This window comes from Ptiloglossa arizonensis, chromosome 10 (genome assembly GCF_051014685.1).
Source record: "Ptiloglossa arizonensis isolate GNS036 chromosome 10, iyPtiAriz1_principal, whole genome shotgun sequence".
NCBI lineage: Eukaryota > Metazoa > Arthropoda > Insecta > Hymenoptera > Colletidae > Ptiloglossa > Ptiloglossa arizonensis.
In genome coordinates, this window is record NC_135057.1 from 16,038,197 (window position 1) to 16,063,080 (window position 24,884).

Sequence of the window (24,884 nt, forward strand, 5' to 3'; positions counted from 1 at the left end):
GTTTATTATAAATCTATATTAATATACAATATATAAATATATGGCAGTGTGTAAAAAAAACGATATATATATATAGATGTATATATAATATATTAATTAGTATAAATTATACCACAAGAAACTACTAATGCTGATTATTATTTTCTGACATTTATTTGTCACTTGTACGCAAAGTACATAAAAATATCTGGTACATTGCAAAACAAACGTTGCGACAATTAATTGGTGTTGTTCATGGATGTACCCTTACCAGTCCATCTCTCTTTCAACTCTACTTTCAATCCTAGATCCCTCAAGGCTGCCTTCGCATCGCTTTCGATCTTAGTGCCGTGTAGTTGAAGCGCGTTCGTCAAGACATCCTCTACACCATACGCAATAAATTCTTGACACTCTACTTTATTTCTTACAGACATATTTCTGATGGCCCAAGCAGCTTGTTTCAAGACATTCAAACTCTTAGAATAAGCTTTCATCGCGTCAATGATTACAAGCGGTGCTCCACAATCGTAAAACACACCAGCGTTTGAGGGACACCTCAATGTTAATGCAGAAATGCATGCAAGTCCAGCTGTTACTACACACTCTGAGTCCTATGACGTAATCAATGTTTGTACACCAAAATTCTCTTTCTGTGTATAATAGTTTAAACACTGATCAACCTGGCTTAGAAAAAGCAGTTTCATAGCGATACAAACTTACTTTGAGTCTACTAACGGCAGAAACGATTAGAGGGCTGCAGCCAGAAGTTACGATGTGCGATTTGACACTGTCGTTTCCAGCGAGAGCTTTCAGTAATTTCAAAGCTTGCCAGTTCAATTTTTCCGAATCTGGATAGTCGATCATAACGTCTATGACAAATTTGAGTCCACCTGCATCCTCTACCTCCTGACAGAATTCATTTCTTACGATTAGGGCAGCTAAAGTTATCATTAAATCTCCGACAACCCCTTTATCTTTTTTGTATTCTATATTTGAGAAATATATTTATTAGAATTTTCTTTCTCATAATTATCTCGTTTGTATAATATAAAAAGGTGTGTACTTGGCATCAAACTGGTCAAAACATTAAGAGCCCCTTTTGCAATAACACTTGCATGCTCGTGAGCTTTTCCATATTCGTGCCTTATATCATCGTCTAATACCAGAGCTCTAATTACAGCACAAGCATCTCTTAATTCAGACCCAGTCGCACTGTCTTGAATCAATATTTTCTTAAGTTTACTGAAAATATCTGCATTAAAAATTCCTTGTCTATTATGCTCGTGTTTTATACAACATTCTCTTATCCAGCGCAAAAGATATTGTAAGGTTGATACGTCGGTATATCTATCTAGAATGCTAATAAACGAGGTAATGTATAAAAGGAATAAATAATATCTGTTACATTTAACGATAATTATTAATAACTTCTTACTGTATTTGCAATGCTATTCCTTCGTCGTTTAAAAGATCTGGATTACCATTCATCAATGAGGTAATAGTTTTCAATGCTGACCTTATTACCGAGCTATTATTACGGCAAGATTTCATTAACGTTATTAATGTATTATATCCCCCCTTTTTACCTGCATAGACTCTACGAGCAATATCTTTGTCTAATTCGTTTCTTAATTTGTCTAATGTACGATTTACATTGTCATAATTTTTATTCTCTATGGCTATATCGAGTTGGCTCAAATAAGTTGCTATTAAATCATTGTCGTCGCTGAGAATTAAATCTTTAATGATGTTGCTCAAGTCTACATCCTATAAATATACAGCTGATAAAAACAACCATGGCACAGTGGGAACTTATATAATGTGTTCTAGATTAAAGAATTCCAATATTCTTTCGTACTGTAAATTGAAATCTATATCTAACCGAATATTGTTTCAGGCTTATGGTGAATTAGTATTTTGATAAGATTGATAACTTTTATATATAGAAGTACAGAAATAAGATATAAAAATATGAATAATTTTTGTACTTGAAAAGTACAACTCGCTAATAAGAAGTAGAATTAATTTTTTGTATAACAAAAATATGTCTAATGTAAAATAGTTGAACCCTAACATGAGAAATTTAAAACGAATGACATAAAAATGAACAAAAAATATTTCAAATTAATAAGCTGTGTCGAGATGACAACGGTATCGAACTAAACATCATTTTTCAATCGTTTTTAAGTCACAAAAACAGAGGTAAACAAATTGAGAGTACCTGGGCTTTGAATTGTTTTATAGCGTCTTCTATAGCTTCTTCGGGAGTCATCGAAAATTGTTCAATATTTTCGTTAACAACTTCATCGTAGGTTTCCTGACTAATTATGCGAACCATGATAACACTGTTTCTTTGTTCACTGTGTCCTAGATCTCTATATTAGGAAATGAATGCTGTCTTACGAGAACACGGTATGCCTCATCCACGTGAAAACAAAAAGACAAATGTCAATCTGATCGCGTTCTGCAATGCACCTGTCGAGAACGAATCGTAAAAGGGTGGGGATGGATCTAGAAGTGATCTCCAACGCATCGCTTTTATTTTCTTGCTATATTTATTTAAACACTTTTGTCTCCTTCGTTACAATACATTATGCTTTTATTTTAGCAAAATAAATGTAAAGGCGAATTATGAATTTATTCAAAAATTTGCATCAAATTTACATTGAATTATTTTCTACAGTTACGTTATCTTTCATTGTTCAACTTGTTAATAGCAGAAATTCATTTACGGACATTGAATATTTTGAAAGAGGGTGATATTCGAACCAAGTAAACAGAACAAAGGGGACTGAAAATAAATTTGAAAGATTAAGTTTCTCATCCTGACAAAACGTAAGCAATGACCACCGCAGCGCCCTCAGCTGCTTAGCCTGGCCTAACCGTGTTCGTTCGTGTTGCGACTGAGGGAAACAATTCTTTGTCACTTACCTTTTGGTCTTTCAAAGATTTCTTGTCCATTTATTGGCGCCCGAAGCTTGAAAGCTCGAGGATCCGATGTGCCGAAACGCAAAGGTAGTGTTTTCCATGATCGTTTGGTTTCACGAAACGCGTTTTGTCAATTCTCGATCTTCGTATCCCCTCCAATATCGGTCCTCGACGTTGAGTTTCTTTCCCCGAGGAGCCTAATCTTCTCTGGAACTCTTTTGGGCGTTGTGTTTCCCAACGTGCGGAAGATACGGCTGCATACGATTGAAAAGTGAACACTTGTGAGAATACAAGCTATGTGAATTTTCTATTCTTCATCGAAACTGTAAACATAGTGTAAACTTTGCTTCGCATTTGTCATCGAAGGCGTGCGTTGTACAATTTTGCGCGTGTATGGAGTCGCCATGTGATCAACACGACCGTTGCAATACTCGTAAATCTATTTTACGATGAAACAGAGTAAAAAGTTTCGTGCAATTACAATATTACAGGAAACGGAACTTATCGACGGTTTCGAGCGACGCGTGAGCCGTTCGCGTCACTCGTTTGGATACGCGTACGATGCTCCTTTATTATTCTTTTTGTCTTTTACCGAGAGTAGCGTAAAACGCTATAAATAGCGTATTATGAACTACTTGCGCCTTTAACAGTTTATCGGAATATATTTTAGACAGAATACACCCTACGGTGTATCGTTCGATATGTTTTCAGTGCTTTTTAACGTAAATTTCGACCCAAGAGAATGAAAGAATTGACGTAGCATAGTTGACAAGAAATTATTAGACGGATTAACGGCAAATGAATTATAATAGATTTATCGTTTACGTGTTATAGGAATTGCAATAGGCTCTCGAAGGGGAGAGTGGATATGAAACGACATGAAATAAATTTTCAAACAAAGGAAGAGGTACATTCGAGCAGTGGATCTTCAAGAAAGAAATCCAAAGAGGAACGTTAAACTCACGACGAGTCGCATCTCTAAGCATTGCTAATTATCACTGTGTTCATATCAAGTTACTTCGAATGATTTTATGTGTTCAGAGAAACTGACGGTCGAAAGATCATCGTAGCTTATCGTTGCGTACATCGCTTTACACACATATATAAATATATATATATATATATATATATATATATACACACACCCATATATATATATATATATATATATATTTTAGTAGCCTCAAACAGGGGTTACTACAAGTTTTTGGTAATCGCGGTGCCGATCTATATAATCAACAAGAAAAATGAAATTAGTTTCGAGAAAGAAAACAGTAACTATATAGTATTTCTCTATTTTTGGTAAAAATCAGCTTTTTGAACGATGCTCAAACAGTTACAAATACTCTTAAATAGTGTACATAGAGCATTGAATAAGAATCTGTTCTGACACACACGGTGGCACTACTAAAGCGGCGTAAAAATGTTTTAAGTCCACAAAGAGGATGCACAATGGTCGGAAGAGATTATGTTCTGTGATTATAGTGTTACGCGAAATTACTCATGTTTACATACCATGTACGACTGACAAATGAGTTAACTCTAATATATTTTTCCACAAAGAAAGTAATATGTTAATGTGATTGTTTCTTAACGAACTTTGGACAACGCTCCATTTCGGAGTAAAGCGAAACGGTGCTTGTGCTTGTGCGAGTATCAGGAGAACTAAAAAAACAACTTTGTACCGGTAAGGAATTTTGCGCGCATCTAAATACCGTAACTTTTAATTTCGACGAAATCTATTTCCTGAAAGACTGCTTTCTTTCCAGACGTTAAAGGTACACACGAGGAAGTCCTAATGCTGAAAGGAAATTTATCACCGTACTTGGACACTCATAACGAAGAAGAGTCGTCTTACGTAACTCTCAGCAATGGGCCATACGGTATTCTATACAATATTATTGGTAATTCGGTAACGCGTAGAAAACGTTGGTTGATTCGTTGTCTTTCTCGTTTCAGTGTATGTAGCCGATTCAGTTAACACTGAACCCAAGAATAATCATGTTCTCGTAGATGTATATTTTGTAACCCCTATTCTTTGCAAACATTGTAAGTATCTTGTTAGACCGTCGATTGGTATCTTTTCGCATCGTCCGATCAAGTTTCTTTCGATCGCACATAACATCTGTCTACGTATTTTACGTTACAGGTGAAGATTATGTTTGGGGCACTGGAAAAGTGGGGGTCACATGCAAAGGTGAGTTTCTTTCGAATATTTACAAATAAATTAGATACTTTAAGGAGATTGACTCGATCGTCGTTCGTATCTCATGTAGATCCATAGTGTTTTGTCATAAAAAAGTAAACGAAATGCGTTCGAATGAAAAACGTGAAAAGTAACAAAAGTAATTCGAATCGAACACGAATGTCGTGTTTCTTTTTTTTTTTTTTTTGCTAAAGATGCGAAAGATTTAAATTTTGTCGAAACCAACCGAGTTATAGAACGGTGATTTCTTTTTTTTTTTTTTTTGAAGCTCCCGCGTCGAAAAACGATACCGATCGTGTAAGAAATTCTTCGCGATGGAACCGCCCTCGAACAGACAAACAGCGTACTCGAATATCACGGTTCATCGTCGTTTTCTCGATCACCATCGAGGGCGACACCGTAGCATAGTAACACATGTAGTCGCGGTGATTTCAAATGGCGTGCTATCGTGTCCCCCTTCACCGTACCTCCTGTTCGTTTCCAGCTCGGCCGGCAGTTTCTTTTCTGAAACTCCACAACCCTCTCCTGTCCCTCTTGCTCCCCACCACCGAGGCTTACATCGTACGAGCCAGGGACGTCTCAACGCTCCGCGAACCTTTGCTCCTATATCGTTTAAATTCGCGATGCTTTCCGAGCGTTCGTTCAACCTCGACCATCCGTTTCTACATATTCGAACGATACTCTTCGACGTCTTCAACGATTCGTCGGTTACGCGCCATTTTTTCCCCTTTCGCTGAAATTTTTGAAGCGTCCGACTTGGAAAAAATTTCGCTCGAAATAGTTTTCACGATGATTTTCCACGATTTTCTCAACGGTTCTTCGAACCTTTGGTAGAAAAACGATGTTAATAAAATTTGGGAAAGGAAGGTAATGGTGTTTTCCCACGACCGTAAAATAGAGAGTAAAGTTCGTTTCTCGTTCCACGTACGAGGATCATTGTCTCGTAACTTTATTCCGCATGGTACGTTTCCTCGGTAAAGTTTTACGGTTCCCGGTCCGTTATTCGATATCGGTGTTAACTCTTTCGTTCGTTTCGTTTTAAATGTAAATACGGCTCGGAGCGAACGACACCGGACAAATTTCGTGGCATTTTCTCGCGATGAGTCCAGTCCCATGATAATTCGCGGATCTTCGGCGAGCGTGTATGCCGGATATAGACACGGCAAGTCTAAATACGTGGAAGATACAGAATTAGCGAGCAGAGAGGTAAGAACCGTTCGTCGGATCGTTCCCAGCGTATATATCCGCGTGTAAGCCAGATATCGTACACCCGGCAACTGTGCAAACGAAATTACTTACGTTTCATTGGATTTCACGCTCGGGGAAAAGGAAACTACCGGCGGCCGTGCGGCCGTGCGGCGGTCACGTAGCCCCGGCGCGAGCGAACGGTTTTTCAGCTTCTGCGGAGCGTTTGTTCCCCACGAAATCGTACATAAGGGAGAAATCTGCGATACGATTGATGTAACCTCCCGTTTACGTGGAATAATGGCCGCTTTACACGCTCCTCGGCGAGCCGAGGCTCTTTAAACACACCGCGTGATCGCGCGAACCGAGAAAACGGGGCTCCCCCGCTGGGTAATCCTTGAGAATCGGTGCATTCGATTACGCAGAACGCCTAACGACACCGCCAAGCTGCACGCCTACGTGACCGAGCTCGCATCGCGTCGGAATCGATGATTCTGTCGTCGTGACGGAGGATAGAAGAAAAATGGAGAGAAAAAAAAAAGAAAAAAAAAGAAAAGAAACAGAGAGAAGCGGATAGAACAAAAAACGACCGCCTCGCGGCACGATATGAAACGGGTTCTCTTTGTCCCTAAGACACGCTTTTCGACGCGCACCCTTCCATGACCTACGTTCGACTCGATTCGTCCTTTCCATTCCGATTACGATTTCGCGAGCTCGACGATCGGCTTTCGACCTTATTTCCCCATCTCCCTCTCCCTCGCTCGCTCGAATTTTTCAACGATTCGAATAGGAAATTCGGAGTGGAAGTCCGTGGATGCTAAGCGTACCGAGAAGAGAAGAAAAAAAGGAAAACGTGGAACGATTGAAAGTATCCCGTACGGTCGCGAAACGAGGAACCGTGGCTGCGAACAGTGTCGGTTTCTTTTCGTTTCAACGCAACCGGCAATTTTTTTTCGTTTTTTTTTTTTTTTTTTTTTTTTTTTTTTTTTTTTTTGGAGTAACTGGGACAAAGAGTCTCGAGTAAGTGTAAAAATTCGCCGGGTTTTCTTACCCGCTATCTCGAAACGGAATTTCGATTCGGCTGCCGGGGCGATTTATGCGGAAACAGCTGATCGCAATTTGGCAGAGACTATGTTGCGCGAGTGTAATCGCACGTTCAGCGAGGAGTTGCACGGAGAACGCTCGGTAGCTTCTCCTCGGGGAAATAGCTCGCGATCGAGCTAAAATAATCTCCGGTGGGAAAATTGAAAATCCTTCGCGCGTCGAACGTTTAAACGCGTTGTCCGAGGAAACGATCGCGACGCACCACGGTCCTCGTTCCCTGTAACGTTGTTCGTGGAACGTTCCGGTGATCGTTCGGAATTCAGGGGCACACCGGATGGTGTTAAAATTATTTTCATCCGCGTCGACCGCGTTTCGGGTATCGCGAGCTTTCTTTGCTCATCGATCCGCTCGTAAAATTAAACTCGTGCGTCATACGTAATCGTCGCTTTTGAAATTCATCGACGTTAGGGTTATCTCCCTTCTTTCCCCTGGTAGGAGGGGACGCGCGGTTAGGAATCGACGCGTCGAAAAACTCATCTCGAACGCGCGTCGAATAATCCCCGTTGCCTGTCGTTACCCACCACGTTGCACCGCGGCCACCCTTCGAGCGGAGAAACGAAAAAAGAAAGAAAAAAAAAAAAAGAAAAACAATCCGTACGATTACGCGCGGCGAAGAAAATCCTCCGAACGGAGACACGAGACCCCGAGTCGTTCTCGTCGCTCGGAGAGTTTCATCGAAGACGGCATAAGCGATAAGCTTGCGGGAGAGTGACGCCTAAGTGCGGTTCAACGATGCGTTTCACCTCTCTCGGTCGACAGAATGGGAGAAAACGATGAGGCACCGAGCTGTTTCGAAGGACAATCGAACGGGGTCAAAAGTCCTCCTGTTGCTACGTGAAACGAACGAAGCCATGGAAACGAGCTCGTCGCGCAAGCGCTGCGCCCTTTTTTCCTCGATTTCCGGCTTTCTCTCTCTCTCTCTCTCTCTCTCTCTCTCTCTCTCTGTTTCTCTCCCTCTCCCTCTCTCCCTCTCTCCTCGTCTCCTCCCGCTCTCGTCGCCGAGACAGATGCACGAGTTTTTCCACTTTTTAGCCTCGCGAAACGATGAGTCGCCGAGACGCATCGAAGCCTTCCAGAACGAAGGAAAGAACGGTTCGGTCGCGCGAGGATGCCTCGATCTCGCGGATTTTAGGCTCGAACCCTCCTCGAGCGACAACGACATTTTACGGTTGGTTATTCGCGAGGTACTTCGACCTTCTCGCCGCGTAGTCGTCCGATTTGTATTCGATTCGTCTCCGTAGAACGCCCTGCACATTCTTATCGCCGAGGGAGCATTAACTTCCGTATTTTCTCGCCGGTGTACAACCTCGGTGCATCGTTTCGCTATGCACCAAAGGTACGATGCACTTTTGATAGCGTCACGACGCCTAGAACGACGACGGTCTTAATCGACCGAGCGAACAACGGAACGTCCTCGAGCAGCATCTCCCCCCTTCTCTCTCTCTTTCTCTCTCTCTCTTTCTTTCGATCGATCGATAGAGTCGTTCAACGAACGAGAGCGCGTTGTTTCTCGAGATCGAGGAATCGGGTACGATCGATGGCTCGTCGGTGACGGCGGATGATAGAGGGAATCGAACGGATCCAAGGGAAAGTTTTTTCCGCGTTCGTTGCTCGATGTAGGGTCCGATAGCGCTGCGTTCCATAGCCTGTGACCTTAATTGAATGATTTCGATCCGAACGACCTCGACACCACCCCCTCGCTCGTCCCGTTTACACGATCCATTCGTATGCACTTTGACCGTCGAACGGAAGCCTCTCGGAGTCGCTGGAGCTACGGTACGGTGCATCATCCGGTTAAACTTACGGAGAGAATTTCAGGGTGTCTCGGCGTAGGGGGGAACGCCGCACCGGGGACTCGCGGAATCGAAACGGTTCGTTTCCGTACGAGTCGAATTCTCCTCGAGCTTCGGGTGCTTCCTTCGCGAGGCTCGCGTTGTTTCTCGATCGTTCTCGGTGTTCCATCGCGTTCGTTATTTTTAGCTCGACTTCCTTTTCGCGGTTTACCGGCCGCGAACGGGAAACTTTGGAGGTTCGAGCTCGAACGTTTCACGGCCGGCCATTAGCCGGTTGCGTTTCGGGTGTACGGAATTCGAGCCGTTCTCCCCCGACCACCGACGAATTCTCTTTTCCCCCTGAATCGTGTAACGGTCGCCCGCGTACGATTTTCCTTGTACTCACCGAGTTCTGCGGTCTTAACGCGTCGACGAGCGTGTATTTAAACCCCTGGTGTACTTACACGCGTCACCGTCTATTTAAAAGGATTTCGGTATTTCGACGTACGGTTCGCGCGTATTCTTCGTAGCGATCTCGTGCTCGTGCTCGTGGTCGTCGTCGTCTGGATATTTAATTCGGAGCATGGCGATTCCTCGGTTCTCGTTAGATTCGTTAAATAGCCGTGTTCACGGTGCGGCCGGCCGAGAGCGTTGTCCAAGGGTCGGGAAACTCGGAAGCGAGTTTCCCGGTGGGGAGAAAACGAACGTCGTCGAAGTTCCACGTAACCCCTGCGACGCATAACAAGTCCTTCCGTGTCTATAGCGTGTTCCGTGGTTCGGCTCGTTCTCTCAAGCGCGCCTACGTATGACTACTTACGTACGTGCATCGACTCCTCGTACGCGAGCTCTTCGTATCGGGTCGGTCGATTAAACTAAAATTAACTCGTCCACCTCGAGCGAGCGAGTTCCCTCTTTCGGAGTGGCTTCGTACGCGTGTACGCTCCTCGTGCACGCTCGTTCCGAGGTTTTAGTCCGTGTCCTTACGCTCTTTTTCCGCCCCCTTTCCGCCGCCGAGTTTCCGTCCCGCACTCGACACTTTTCCCCTCCTACCGGTTCCTTTCAACCTACCGAGATTTCCTCTTCGCGGAGGAGGAGAACCTCCCAGCCTGAATAATTACGCGTCTCTCGACCGGCCAACGTTTTCTCTCTCTCCTCGCGCGGTCGAAACTTTACGCGCGAGAATCGTCGAGCGTTCGTCCTCCCTTACGATCGGTACGCCAGTTGAAATCGACGGATGCGAGGAACGCGTCGCCCGCTCGTTCTTTTAATAAACCTTGGACGCGGTTTGCACATAAGTTTCGATTAAGGCGCTCGAATATATGCACGCCTACTTCTCTCGGTTCTCTCTCTCTCTCTCGACGACTCGCTCGCGCGCCTCTTGTCCACGCCGGACGCACAATGAACTTCATTCATCATCCTTTTATTCCGATTTTTGATACACACTTCCAACGATCTTGGCGCATAACCGATTTACGATACACACATATTTACGAGCGGAATATTTGTACGACCGGGAAACCGGCGAAAGTTATTCAGGCGCTGCTCCAGTGGCTCGCGGAAGCCAAGCGGATAAAACTAGAATCCCCTATCTCGCGTCTTTTTGCACCGGACCCGGTACATTCCTCTCGCCACGGATGCGTTTCCTCCCTCGACCTTCTTCCCGGCTCGAAAATTGATCTATTTCGATCGATCGCGAGAAACGAGTGCCGCGCAGCCGATTTCTCCGTAGAACTCGATCGAACCCGGTGGCTCGTTGCTCGCGTAAACTCGAAGACGCGGACTTTGTTAATAATTCGTGCTAATGAAACGGCGGGCCGTTCTTGTTCCGTTGAAGTGTAAATTCTTTCGTGCGCGGTAAATACGCGAAAGAAGAGAGAGAGAGAGAGAAAAGAGAAATCGACGACGACCACCTCGCGGTTCTTTTTCTCGGTAGCCGCGAATCGCGTGTCGTCGCGAATGCATTCCCGGTCCGATTAGGCTCGCGGCTACGTTTCAGGGAATGTTACACACAGCCGGGATGCACGCAATAGAGCTGCATTGATTCGCAGATATAGAGAGCCCCCCCAGGCTCAGGGCGGAGGTCATGGGTAATGGAGTGCACCGTCACGTTGCTATGGGAAATTCGGGATTCCCGGGATAAAGGATGGAGCCGACGCGAGGAGAATACGATGCGTACGACGCAGTCGATCGAGGGTTGCGGTGACGTAGGTCGGTGATCGTTCTCATTGAATTAAAAGGACCGCGCCATTGCGCGGAAACGGTTCGCGCGTGGTACCCGTTACGATTTTCATTCACTTGGAGCACGATTCGAGATGCTTTTCGGCGGCGATGGTGGTGGTGGTTCGGTCGTCGCGCGTGCCGCTCTTTCCTTTTTTTCTTTTCTCTCTCTTTCGTGGAAAAAGTATAAAATTATCTTCCGCGACCTCGCACCCTCTCTTTCCCCCCCTCTCTCGTCCCACTCCTCGCGTACATCGAAAATACGAAATGCTTCGTGACTCGGCAGATAACGCGTTAATATATACGGTGTATGGCAATTGACGATCAAATATCGGCCTCGGTTATCTTATCGCGCCGCGAAATTTTCGAGCTCGAGAAAAACCACGTTTCGAGTGCATCGGACTCGATTATTCGTAAGCCACGAGCAAGGGGACTCGCATCGAGATCGCTTCGATTCCGCGAGAGGAGCTACCACCTCCCACCTGCCGCGAAAAGATATCAACGTACGCGTACCGTGCGCGTACCTTCTCGACCGGTGTATTTTCCGTTCGACGATTACGTCGGCAGCTAATTATTACACTCGAGACACCCGCAATTTCGTCGATTACGTAACGTTGCACCGTAACTCGTCTCATTACCGCGAGTATCTACCGCCCACGTTTCCATATGTTCCTCCTGTACGCTGGTCGTTTGGCGGTTCTCTCCGATTCGGATCGAACAACCGAGAGGAGAGGAGAGGAGAGAAGAGAGGGAGCTCGAAATTCTCCATCGTTCCCTCGGATCGAATCGCGTTCGAAGGTGTCCCCGACGGGTATCGAGAGCCGACATTTGCTTTCCCGATGTCTCGCGCGGCGCGCGAAAAGAAAAACGAAACGAAAGAAAAGGAAAAAAGAAAAAAGAAAGAAAAAGAAAAAGGAAACCGATAACCCGACGCCTGCATGAATCTTTACGGATTCATTTGCATCGTTGCGTAATCTCCCGCATCGATGGATTCGACGCGTCGATCGTGTTGCCTCTCCGAGCGTGTACGAGCCGAGCGTCCGCGTGCGGACTCGGCGTTGGAATTAATTTGCACATCGGTTCTTTTTAAACGTGCACGCTCGCGAGCCGCACGAAAGTATCGCCCGGCAAAAGAGCGGAATAAAAACGAGCCGGCTCGTATTATACGGGCGCGGCCGAGCGTGTCTTCGTCGCGTTGTCGTATTTAAACATTGACGGAAGCGAACCGGGGGAACGTTGCATTGTACGGTTTTATAACCGCGCGAACGCCACCTTTTTTTTTTCTTTTTTTTTCTTTTTCCCCTCTCCTCTCCTTTCCCCGTTCCGGGGCGTTAAACCACTTGGTCTATCGGCGCGTTACGCCCGCGGGAAAAAGTCACGTACTTGTCGCAACGAGTAGCGGACACCGACGGTACTCTTACCTATTATTTACCTTCGATAAAAAATCCTCTCCAGCGCTCCGTAATCGTTCCTCGAGCGGTTTCCGTATAGTCGATATCATCGTCGAGAGTCTGCCGGCCGAGTACAACGCTGCGTATTGTTATCGCGATGCCCGTTTCGGTGCTCGAACCGATCGAGTCGGTTCGAATCGCGGAACGAGAAAAGAAAAGGAGAAATTCTTTCGTTCGATCGATCCGCTCCCGCGGAAAACGAAAAACGAAGGGTCGTCGGGTCGCGGGTTTTCGCGAGGGATTCGAGTGCGATATAAATTCGGGAAGGAAGCGTCGCTCGAGGGGAGGTGTCGTTCGCAACCGGCATCGAGAGAACGATCGAACCGACCGCAGGACCCAATGTTCGAGCAGCCGCGACTCGCGCGGCGCGTAGTTGAAAGTTATCAAGCAAGGTTCGCGCAATACAGATATTTAATAATCGCGCCGCGCCTCTTTCGACCTGATTCGAAACATACCTTCGTGCGCGCCAAAAAGAAACGCGTTTCTCAACGACGGCGTTATCGTAGCCTCGAATATCTCGGAACGCGGCGTTGTTCGATCCACGTCGCGACCTGCGCCTCCTCGGGATCGTCGGGATCGTCGGGATCGAGCGATGCGTCCCTTTCTTCTTTCTCTTTTTCTCCCGTTTCGGAAGGTTTCCGCAATAAAGCCTTCACGAAGGCTCGAGGTGCGCGACTACCTATTCGGACGTCCATCGACGTCCTTATTCCGTTTCGAGCCGCTTCGCTCCGTCCACGATTCGATGGACCTTGACGGGAAGGAAGAAACGTTTCGATCGGGGGGGATTCCGCGAAACGGGGGAACCGTTACGAACAACTAACCGGGCATTGTGAAAATAACCGTCGGCTACGATTCAATCCGGACACCTCGAAAGCCCCGACAGGGTTCTACCAATTGCCTTTTCAGCGAGAAATCGATCGGTCCTTCCGTGCTTACGCAGGACGAAAGGCTAGCCCGGTGGTTGGCGATACTGTGACCTTGAACAGGACACTCGACGTTGGAGCGCCTGCGCGGGCCGGATTCGATCATCCTACGTCCAGAGAGATCCTTGTATCGCGTCCCTTCTCCTTCCGCGGAACCCCCTTCGCCCCTCACCTCTCGCCCCTCGCCCGTGCCTCCTCCCTGCCCCCTTTTACCTTGGAAAGTCGCTTTTCACTTTCACGTCCCTTTCTTCCCTTTCAAGTACACGCGCGCGGCCCTTTCATGTGACTCGAGTACCGGAGGCCCTTGATGCGCGCTGGAGCACGTGCGTACGCACTTGAACGTATCGCGCGCAGGGCTTTCGCTCTCGCGATACGGGCGAGAGAACGAAGGCCGATCGTAAAGAATGAAATCTGATTCCGGCCCCGTCAGCATTGACATTTACGACACAGAGAAGGAAACGGGGGGGAGCTCGAGGGGGCTAGGGATTTCGATTCTCTCTTTTTCCGTTTTATCGAGCAAGGAGGAGACCTTTCCGGTTCTCTCGGCGAATTTCGCCCGTCGCGTTCCCAGTGTTCGGAGCGGTTCGCTCGAACCGCGATACTCGCTTTATTACCGGTTTATTTCGACGCGTTCGAGCCCGATGGAATTTTTATCTATTCCGGATCTTTGAATCGTCGTAACGGATCTACATTTGACACGAACGAACATCGGTGAGGGGAACCTTTTGTTAACCTAGACACGTGTCTCTCGATCGAGGTGTCTTTTTTACTCGAGCGTGCGACATTTACGTATCGTTCGATCGCGATCTTTTCGCGCCATCGTCGCACCTACGGAGATCCGCGGATGCGACTGTTCGGTAGACTTTATCGCGGCTGGTCCTTGATAAGAGTAAGCCCGAGTCCAAGACAGACCGATTCGCGATTCAATGGTAATTTTTAATTAATCGCACGGATATGCTTGGAAAAAGCATCGACGACGGAGAGCAGCCCGGGTTCGAAGTATACGTTCGAGCACAGCCGCGATCGACGATCGCCTCCCGCGAGAACAAGCCAGATATCGTCGTCGCGATGCTCGCGCGCAAATTTTCGACCGTTTCGCGTTCGGTCGATCGGAGCCGTCCGCAAACGTCTGCCCGTCGATCGTACGAAAATATCGTTTCGTTGGTCGCGAACCGGCTCTCCCTTGCCTAAAAAGCGTCTCGGTTCGAAAACCTATTTCCTTCGGCGAGGAAATCGTACGAGATTGTTTCGCGCGAGAAGCGGCGCGGCTCGAGTACGGAACGGACGAGATATTTCCACGAAGCCGCTTCGATCGGCCGGTAGAAGCCCGGGGGTCCGGCGGACGCTAGGTACGGAGGTGGCTCGCGTAAAGGCCACGGAAACAGCCGAAACAAGGCGGAAGGGGCCGAAGCGTAACGCCGACGGTCGGGCACGAGCAACCCTCGGCAGGCTGCGACTGCTATGGCTATTGACCGAACTTGGCGGACCGGCCGGTCAGCTGTGCGCCGAGCCGCCGGAGAAGATATTCTCTCTGCCAGGAAATCGTCCGCGTAGACACTGTGAACGATCGCGGCCGGTGGTAACGGCGTGGAAATACAGTGAAGAAAACGAGCGAGTGTTCGTTCGAGAATCGTGCGCTTTGACAACGATCGGGCCAACAGCGAGAAGAAGGCAGGAAGAACGAACGAACGAACGAACGGACGGACGGACGGTCGGTCGGTCGGTCGGTTGGTTGGTCGGTCGGTCGGTCGGTCGGAAAGAAAGAGAGAGTATACGCGTCGAGTATCGTACGCGATCGCTCCCGATACACGGTAAATTCGCGGCGCTCCTCGACGAGCGAAATCGTATACTTGTACGGGGGAATCGAAGATACCGTCCCGCTTCGACGAGTGGAAGCCGAAAACTTAGGACCGCTCTTCGATACGTACCGTGACAAAGATAAAACTCGGTCGAAGGAGTAGGAGAGAACGGCACGCGAAAGACAGATGGGACGAGAGTGCGCGTGAGAAGGAAACGAACAGTGCCGAGGGAAGAAAAGAGAGAGACGATGCGTGTACGAGAGGAGTGAAGGTACGACAGCGGCAGAGGCAGAGGCAGAGGCAGCGGCAGAGGCAGAGGCAGAGGCAAAGGCAGAGGCAAAGGCAGAGGCAGAGGCAGAGAAAGAGAGAGACGGAAGGAGAGAGAGCGAGAGGGTTATAACGGGGGAAAGGAGACGGACGGATAGTCGGTGTGCGTGCACGTACGTGCACAAAGTGACGTACGTGCAGGTGTGCGCGTGGTGCAGGCCGCCGGTGCAAAAAGTGCAGTGCCCAGTGGACTTTTCCATCCGGTGGCCAGGAGGTGCGTGCGCTGCTTCGGCGAATAGGCACGTATACACCGGTGTTCCGGTGCGAACCGATCGGAGAACGAACAGGAAGGACGGGAGCTCGGTACTCAGTCTTCCCGTGTCCCGTGAACGCTTTAGCGACGAGAAAAAAGTGTCGTACAGCAGGTACCGAGTATCGAGTGTACAGCGGGTCGTTTTGGCGCGGTGTCAAAATTGAGAAACGTCGATCGGAGTCGATCGAAAGACGTAAAACGACGGACGCGTATCGGGTCGAGAAACGCTAGAGAGAACCTTTCTCTCGGCAGGACGTACAGGGGTTACCAGGGAGAAAAAGAGAAGGTTATGTGCGTGGCGAGAGAAGCAACGAGATAGTAGTCGTCGGGTACGGATCTGCTTTACCGACGGATCGTCGTTGACTCGCTGCTGGTAAAGTGTCTCCACCAAGTGATCCATCGAGGAAGGAGAAACGCGAACTAAACCGAGGAGACGCACCAGTCGCGGACTTCTAGTGGTCGTGATAAGGGTGAGTGCGGATGTGCTCCGTTTCGTAATCGATAATCTGTGCGCGGATCGTTCGAACCGACATCGAAAGTGCGGTACGTGCAATTACGAAGGATACGCGAAAACGTTTCCGATCGGTTTTATCGGGCGTTCGACGATCGTCTGTGAGAATTTTGTTCGTCGAACGACATCGGCTGCGATTTCGCGACTACCGCGAGAGAGATCGGACGGACACGTTTTTACCGCGAACCGTGGCAACGACGAGGAAATCGCGTCTCCCTGGATCGTCGCGATTACGTACGAATCGACTCGTCTCGAATCAACGAGCCGTCGATAGACACAGCCGGTGGACGAGACACGGTCGTCCGGTCGCGATTCAACGACCACGGTAAAGGTTAGGAAGACCCGGAGCACCGAACGAACGTCTTTCGCGCGTTTCACGCGTAATCGAAGCCAGGTTTCGTCGGAACTGTTTCCACGAGTATCAACCGGCGGGACGCACGCATCGGAGGAGAGGAACGCGTCGTTAACGAACGAACACGTTTGCCACGGTTCGCCGAGCGATCGGGGAGAATCGAATCGAGGAGAGCGCGCGCGCGCGCGCGCACGTCGCCCGATCCGAAGAGACTACCGATCGTCCAATCTCGAACGCGTGCACGACCAGAAAACCTCGTTCGAGCGCAACGGTGAACCGATTCGATCCGATCGACGAAGGGAACCGCTTTGAGGCCACCTGGAATCGCTCCGTCGACGGGCCACGAGGATCTCGCTCAGGGTCTATACGGCTACACGCGGGACTACGTTGAAAATCGTTCGGTGTCGTTGCTTGACGAAACCGGTTTCGTTCGGCTCGGCGAATCTCGGCGTTTATACAAAGGTCGTGTATGCCCGCGCTAGAGAGAGAAAGAGAGAGAGGGGGAGGGAGAGTGTGCGGTAGGAGCGAGATTTATGGAAAACGAATTTACACGAGGTCACACCCACGGGAGCGACTCTATCTCCGTCTCTCTCCCTCTTTTTCCACTTCTTTATCTCTATCTGTGCGTGTCCGTGCTATCCGTCTGTTTCCACTTCGATCGACTTAACGCGCAACGGAATCGGTGGATCGCCTCGACGAAGAGGTTAACGTTAAAATTCGACCGGCTCCTCTCGCTCTTCCTCGCCTCTCCCCCCTCTCTCGCTCTATTTCTCTCTCTTTTCTCTCTCTCTCTGTGTCTCTCTGTCTTTCTTTCTCTCTCTCTCTCTCCCAACGCTAACGTCGGACGGAGTCTTTTCTTCTGCGAAGATATCGACGATAAATTAGTCGATCGTCGAATCCGAATCGAAACGTTTCTGTTCGGTTGATAGGGCGGAGGACGTTGCGGCGATTGTTCGGGTCCGATTTTCGATAACTAAGAGAACGCGCAAGATTTGGAATTCCTGGCGCGAGAGGTCGGAGAAGGGATCAACGAACCAGCTTCTGGACGAAATTTCCAAGAGCCGCCCGCCGGAAAGAAAGTTGTCCGCGGTTAGGTGGCGTACGGGGAGGCTCGTGTTGGCGTTCGACGACATGCGAGCGACCTTGCAACGCGACTCGACGACCGAACGACGGTTGAGGTTTTTAGCGCACGAGTGTCTCGCCGCGCACGAAATCGCACCGTAACCGAGACAATCGTCCCGAGGCGACGCGATCCCGGAAAAGAGGTACGGGGAGAGGACGATGACGGGCGATTCGCGCGGCCCGAGGGAGGCTCAGGACTCGCCGGAAAAAGGAAACACCGCGACCTCGGTGGAAGCCGACTCGAATAAAACCTAGTCGTCGCTGGAAGAGCATTGATGACCGTGAGCACTGGCCCGAGCGATGAAGCGGGCGACGAGCGCATCCGCCGCAGCTGCGACCGCTGCCTCGCAGGTGCAGCAGCCTGCGGTCAGCTTACACGGCAGGATACACGATCTCTTTAGCCCGATAACGGCGGTGGGTGGCTGCCTGGACAGGGAGGAACACGAGAAGCTCGCCGGACAGACGAAATCCAGGACAGATACGACGAAAGTATCCTCGGCCAAGGGGAGTTCGAGCGATGACACTAAGGCCAAGTCCACGGCCATGTCGCGGCTGTTAGCGGTCGACGCGGACAATTACATGCTTCGTAAAGGCGCCGGGACGGCGAACGCGAACGCGACCGCCACCGCCTCCGTCTCCGCCTCCGCCTCCGCATTCGCCTCCGCCTCCGCCACCGCCTCCGCCTCAGCCACAGCCTCAGCCACTGCCTCCGGCTCCGCCTCCGCCTCCGCCTCCGCCTCCGCCTCCGCAACTGCCTCAGTCTCCGTATCCGTATCCGTTTCCGCCAACGGTGCAAACCTCCCCTCGACGACGTCCTCTTCGTCCGCGATCACCACCGCGGCCGCCGCTACCCTTATCGCGAGCAATCTTCAGCTGCATCGCGATCCCAGGCAACCACCGCCGTCGATGCGCGCCTTCCTGACCAACGTCGTCGCCAGCAATGCTGCCTACAACGATTTTCAAATTACCCCTACGACGAGCCTCGCCGGCTCACCGATGATCGGATACCCGAACGAGAATCAGTCAAGGGGAAGTTTCGCCCTATCCTCGTCCAAACGTTACCCCGTTAACGGTACATCCGCCACCGCCACCACCAACACCACCACTTCCTTGTCCGCGTCGATTTCCACCGGTTTGATGAACGGTAACGCGATCGCCAGGCATCACGCGATTGGCACCAAGCCACCGTTGAACCTAACATCGACCGGGCCCAACAACCCCGCGACATCCTCCAACGAGGATTCTTCCCAGATCGCGAAAAAGAGCGCCGAAGAGGCGGCTCGGGAATACGAGGATCTTTGGAGAGGGTTCGTGTCGTGCGCGAGACCGGTCTCCTACCACCGTTACATGTGTTGGTGCGAGGATGGCGGGCAACACCAATCCAACACCGTAGACGCGTCGTCGGCGTCGAGTTTCGCGGTCTCCGCGACGTCCACGTCCTCCTCCTCGTCCTCGACGTCGTCCTCAACGTCGTCGTCGTCGTCGTCGTCGTCGTCGTCGTCGTCGTCGTCGTCGTCGTCCTTGTCGCGGTGCGGTGGTCGCGGCAGAGTGCCGGAAGGCGGGGTCGATTCGAAATCAATCGGTCACGAGGACTCGGGTGGCAGTAACGGACAGCGCGCCCTTCTCAAGGGCAAAGAAGGCGGCACCGAGCCACCCGCTAAGCTCGACAAAACACACGCTAAGCTCGGCCGTAATCCGTGCTGCTGTTGCATGTGCGGTTCTCTATGTCCCGCAGAGTGCCATGCGTGCTTCCACGTGGTCTGCTCGGAGTACAGCGGGCAGCACCTCTGCCAATGGAGTAGCAAGGGTCACGCGCTACCGGGCCAGCTTCTCGACAAGGACAAGGTCAGTACGATCGCTCGTTTACCATACTTTCCCGTTCTTTTCGAATCGCGAACGGAGAACGACCCTGTCGAACCACCGGCCAATTCAACGCGAGACTACCCTACGAATCGGGGAATCGGTAACCATATGGCGCGGTGATAACGATCCTCGACCCACGGGGTTCACACGAACGCTTCCTTCCGTTACCGAACCGAGTCGTTTGGAAATTTTTCACCGAGACGCGTCAAGGCTCGTTTCGAGGTTCGTGACGTCAACGGTGTGCCTGTTCCCGACACGGGCAAGGTTACCTCCTCGATGACTTAATCGTTTTGTACGCCTCCTCGAGCGGTATCGAAACATCGTAAATCAATCGCGATCGAGGCGAGGAGAGGTCTCCCTTTCTTTTTTTCTTTTTTCTTTCTCTTCTGTTTCCCGTTTCGGTTCACCTTCCGCGATCTTGGGAACGTTCTCGTTAAAACGAAGAAGAAAGTTCCCCAAGTTCGCGGCGTTTGCCCGACCAACGAGTAACTGTTTACACGGAAAATTGTTTACCGTGTTCTTGTTAGTCGGCCGTGGAGGTGAACAGACTGGTTCGACGACTGAATTTATCACCGTCTTTGCCGATTTACATAAATAGCGGACATATACTCCCTTGCGGTTCCAACCGACGGAGATCCGAACGCGTTCTCCGTCGCCCTTTACTCGCCCGTCTATTCCGAGCATGACTTTGTACACAAACACTAGCCGGGTTTCGTTATCAGAGCGAAACCTGCTCGAGATCCGATAGCGTAGCGACCCAAATCGTAACGCCTTCTGCATAAAATTTTCCGAAAAAAATGTATCGCCAGACCGGATAATCTCTCTCTCTCTCTCTCTTTTTTTCTCAAGGGGGGAATCTACTCGCCGTAACCGCGCGTGCGCGTGCGCGTTCGCCTTCGCCTTCGCGCCTCGTCGGTGTCCGTATCTCCCACCGGAAAATTCAACGACGAGCACTTATCAACGACTTTTCGCGCGAACTCTTCGAACGTCTGGAACGATTACGCTTCTAATCTTTCACCAATTTTTGGAGCGAGAAATCCGTTCCGGTGTTCCCCGTTCGATACGAGCTCGTACCGTCGCGACGACCACGCGCGACCGTTTACTTCATTTCTTTTCTTCTTTTTTTCGTCTTTCTTTCGTCTTTCTTTCGTACTTGGACGCACAAAGAAAATACAACGAACGCCGCGTGCGCGCGCGCGCGCGAAGAAACGCTCAAAGTCGTGGGCGCGTTACGAGACGCGACAAGCTGTGCTAACGATAACAAATGTACAATAATAATAGTAATAGCGTCTTCGATGCGCACGCGTATGAAAACGTACAATTGAAACGACGATATCTGTAATCGCGCGAGAGGTAAGGGGTGGCCAAAGAGCGATTCCGAAGCTCGGTCGCGGTGACGGAGAAAGGAAGAAGAAAAATTTTGGAAATTTTCACGACCGCTCCCGCCACCGTTTCTTCGTCCGCGATGAACGTTTCTCGCGAAAGATCCTGCGAGATCCTCGGGCCCTAATTCGATTCCGGTTCCGTTTCGCGGTACCGCGATCGAAAGATAATTTCTCGTTGGAGCGTCTCGTTCGCGGCTCGGAACGATCCGCGTGAATATTCGCGGGAGAAGACGCGACTCGAGTTCTCGAGGCTCGAGTAGACGATAGGCGGGCGCCGTTATCTCGGTCTGGTGTTGTCACGATCGTAGGCTTAAGGTTACGAGAGAAGGTTACGTTTTCTTTCCCCCCTTGGTTTTTACGCTTTCGCTTTATCGAGCGATATACCGCTCGATTATTACTCGCACATGTACGCGCGTCGGTGCGTCTCGTCCTCTTTCCACGGAGTCCGGCGCTATCTAATCGGTGTTTCTGGTCGCGTGGTGGTCAACGTCGAGCAACGCGCTTCTTCGACGCCAGCATCCACCGAATCGTCCAACAGGTTCGGACATCGATGGATCGCGATGCTTCGGGAATTACCTCGTCGAATTTCCATCTCTCGCGGATCCGCTTCAACCGCGACGAACATCCCCGATCGTCGAATCCAATCGTCGACCAGCTACCGAACGCGAAACGAGATACCGTTTTTACGCAGCTCGAGAATTGTTTCGAGCCGAGACGTTTTTGCGATTCTTCTCGATTCACCGGAACGCTCTATTTTCCGCGTTCGACGATCGTTGAGCAATTCCGTTCACGAATCGCGAGTCGCAGCTCCGTCTGAATTGGTGACGTTTGTTCCGACAGTCCGTGAGCGAGTGGACGTCCCTAAACGTCGTCGAATGGATGGCTGCCCTGAACCTGTACCGGTATGTGGACGTCTTCAAATCGAAGGACATCAAGGGCAGCGATCTACCCCACCTGGATCGGGACAAGCTGATGGTAAGTTGGTTTCTCGGGACGTTGTTTCGCGCGCGTTTCGGCGCTCGAAATTCCGTCCTCGATCGAGAACAAGATCGTAAACGCGTTACGGGCTATCGGGGAGAGAGTCGAGGAAGAGGAAGACGAAGGCGAAAAAAAAAAAAGAAAAGAAAAGAGCGCGGGACTCGCGGGGCAACGAAAGCGCGTTTCGTTGTTCTCGGTTCGCGCGCATCGAGAGTGGAATCGGCCGGCGCCCACGGTGGCAGATCGAAAATTCTTTGGCTAGTACTCAAAGGCGACGACCTCGACCGAAGAGTATCTGGACGAAGTTTTCCTTGGCCCGTTGACCCTGTAATTGCCCCGTAGCGTTCGCCGTAGCACCGCGCTCGCTCGCCTCTTTATCTTCCTCTCTTCCCCTACGGTCGTCTCCTCCGTCTACGCGCGTATTGCTTTTTTTCTTCCTAACGAACGTTTTCGTCGGTTATCGCGATACTTTCGTCCTTCGCGGCGAGGGTCCTTCCGTTATCCTGGACTCGGGGGAACCGTGCGTCCTCGTCGTCGGCCAGAGTTTGCGAACGTTAAATATTTTCTCGCCGAGAGAAAGATAGATATCCGCGAACCGGTGGCGTCGTCTCTCCTCCCGAAAGGGTCGAAACCCAGAGAATCGCGAGGCGTCACCGAGCACCGTGCACCAACGAGAAGAACAAAAATATCCGTCCGGCCCGCCAAGGCTTCTTCGGGCGTAAATCGCGTATTACCGTGCTAATCGACTCGTAAATCGTTCCGAAGCGTCCTTTCGACGCGCGAAATCGTCCGATTCTCGCTCGCCTCGTCCTTCGCGCGGATTCTCGGCCGAGGCTCGATCGCACGGCCCCCGATCCGTCCGCGTTCCTACACGGGCGAACTCGGGCCAATTTAAAATCGATTCGCTCGCTCGCTCGCTCGCTCGCGTTCGTTCACGGCTTTCTTTTCGTCGGTCCGGCTGCTATTTCCGTAATCGATAATTCCTAATTACCGGGAGATCGTCGTCGAAGACGTTTCGTACGGGTCGCGTAGCCGCGAGACACGCCTCGAGGTTATTGAAAATAAATTAAGGGCGTGTACTATCTTTGTCGCGTGGACGACGCGACGACGCGACGACGCGGCGACGCGACGACGCGAGGCGTCTTCCTTTCCGGACGACGGAGCGTAACAATTTAACGATCGGCCCGCGGGCGTCGTGCCGGCGTATCTCTCCCCCGGGGCACCCGAAAAAAGCTTCGGGACTCGCGCGTAATTAACGCTTAACGCGCGCGGGGTGTCAGCTTGATGGATCGCGCGTACCAGTCGTTATCTCGGTCGCTGATTCCGGCAAAAATTCCACCGCGGACGATCGGCCGTCTCCTCTCGCTCGTCCTCGGAAATTGCATTCCGTTTCGCTTTCGACGACACTCTTTTTTAAACGAAACGACGACGATACCACTCCGTACCTCGTTCGATTTTACGCGCGTCGAAACGACGGACCTAGGATGAGCTTTCCCGCGTAAATCCTCCGAGCGGTTCCACGCGATTCCACTTTGGATATAGTTTCCACCGAGGACCATTTCCGCAAAGTATCGCGAGGCGTTTCCGTCGCGCGTTTTTCGCATCGTTTCGTTCCGAGGAGGTCTTGTTCCGCGCACCCTGTGCAACACGCGGCGCGTGTTACACCGATGCTTTGCTTTTGCCGCGCGTAACTCTAATAATAGCGTTTGCCCCAGTGCGCGGTGTAGCGCCGTAGCGTCGTAGCGTCGTAGCGCCGGGGAAACAACACGTTACTCGGTGGATTTTAAAATAGCGCCGGCGACGAATACCGTAATTCGGAAAAAATGCGCGCGCCAGCGAAGACGCGCCGTACCGGAAACGGACCACGGGGGCCGCCGTGGATTCTTCCCGGTTTCGCGTATTCCTCGCGTTTCTTTCGATTCTCGAATTCGTCCGCGTTCCCGGTAGGATTACTCTCTACGAGCCAGCCGGCTCTCTCGAAGCGGCCGGAGAGTCCCATTTGGTCGACTTTTGCTCCCGCGGTTCATTGTTTGCCGGGCTATGTACACAGGTGTTTACCCGACACGAGTCACATGTACCTGCCACCTGTTGACTCGAGAATCAACTGCGCCGGGAAAACGAGATGTCAGTCGCGGGAGACGCAACGTCGCGTATAAATTACGATCTCCGGCTTCGTCGTTCACCGTTTTACGAGCTCGCTGCGCCGCGTCTTCGCCGCCGCCGCCCGCCCGCCCGCCCGCGCGCGTTGCGTCACAGTGACGTTGCGCTCCCCTGAAACGAATTTTACGCGCGTAAATATAATTTCGAGGGGAGGTCCGCGAAACGCGACCGCGACCACGATCTCTTCGTCGAGAGACACGTTGAATGGTACCGAGGGCGGTGGTGGAAACGAAGCGGTCCCTCGTCGCGACTTTTACGCGACGACTACGTTTCGCGCCTTACGAGTGCACGTGTTCTTCTTTTTTTTTTCCCCCTCGCCCCGTTCACCGTTAATTTTCGAGCAAACATCGAGGAACGCGAGAGCGTTGT

At 50.4% G+C, this 24,884-nt stretch overlaps 2 protein-coding genes and 1 long non-coding RNA gene across 8 annotated transcripts in view; 2 read left to right on the top strand and 1 right to left on the bottom strand.

Moving 5' to 3' along the window:
• Positions 1-3,414, bottom strand: LOC143152293 (armadillo repeat-containing protein 6 homolog). Its single transcript, XM_076322249.1, has 6 exons — positions 2,911-3,414; positions 2,201-2,454; positions 1,415-1,746; positions 1,043-1,338; positions 700-965; positions 1-590 (listed from the first exon to the last, which is right to left on the bottom strand). The coding sequence occupies exons 2-6, from the start codon at positions 2,315-2,317 to the stop codon at positions 219-221; spliced, it is 1,383 nt and encodes a 460-aa protein (XP_076178364.1). The 5' UTR covers positions 2,318-2,454; positions 2,911-3,414; the 3' UTR covers positions 1-218.
• On the top strand, positions 2,829-4,325 carry LOC143152294 (uncharacterized). 3 transcript variants are annotated; one of them, XR_012993544.1, is made up of 3 exons: positions 2,829-3,463; positions 3,742-3,814; positions 4,221-4,325. It is a non-coding gene; the product is annotated as an uncharacterized LOC143152294 (long non-coding RNA). The 3 variants fall into 3 exon arrangements; XR_012993543.1 differs by lacking the exon at positions 4,221-4,325 and having other exon boundaries at positions 3,742-4,010; XR_012993545.1 differs by lacking the exon at positions 4,221-4,325 and having other exon boundaries at positions 2,829-2,994; positions 3,742-4,010.
• The window catches only part of Pi3k21b (phosphatidylinositol 3-kinase regulatory subunit alpha), a 27,263-nt gene continuing 6,617 nt past the window's right edge, over positions 4,239-24,884 (top strand). The window contains exons 1-6 of one of the 4 annotated variants that reach the window (XM_076322242.1): positions 4,239-4,594; positions 4,677-4,790; positions 4,867-4,956; positions 5,057-5,104; positions 19,865-19,974; positions 22,218-22,352. In XM_076322242.1, the coding sequence (XP_076178357.1) occupies positions 4,706-4,790; positions 4,867-4,956; positions 5,057-5,104; positions 19,865-19,974; positions 22,218-22,352 (468 nt within the window). In that variant the 5' untranslated portion in view covers positions 4,239-4,594; positions 4,677-4,705. Of the gene's footprint in view, positions 4,595-4,676; positions 4,791-4,866; positions 4,957-5,056; positions 5,105-15,959; positions 17,470-17,936; positions 19,975-22,217; positions 22,353-24,884 lie in introns of those variants that run through there. The other 3 variants (XM_076322239.1, XM_076322240.1, XM_076322241.1) reach the window with 3 other exon arrangements.

What these genes read in the sequence shown, in the direction of transcription:
- LOC143152293 (XM_076322249.1), bottom strand. Translation starts at nt 2,317, where the DNA reads ATGGTTCGCATAATTAGTCAGGAAACCTACGATGAAGTTGTTAACGAA. An exon ending in TAAAACAATTCAAAGCCCAG is followed by an intron (nt 1,747 to 2,200) that starts GTACTCTCAATT and finishes GTATATTTATAG; the next exon opens with GATGTAGACTTGAGCAACAT. An exon ending in GGAATAGCATTGCAAATACA is followed by an intron (nt 1,339 to 1,414) that starts GTAAGAAGTTAT and finishes CTCGTTTATTAG; the next exon opens with CATTCTAGATAGATATACCG.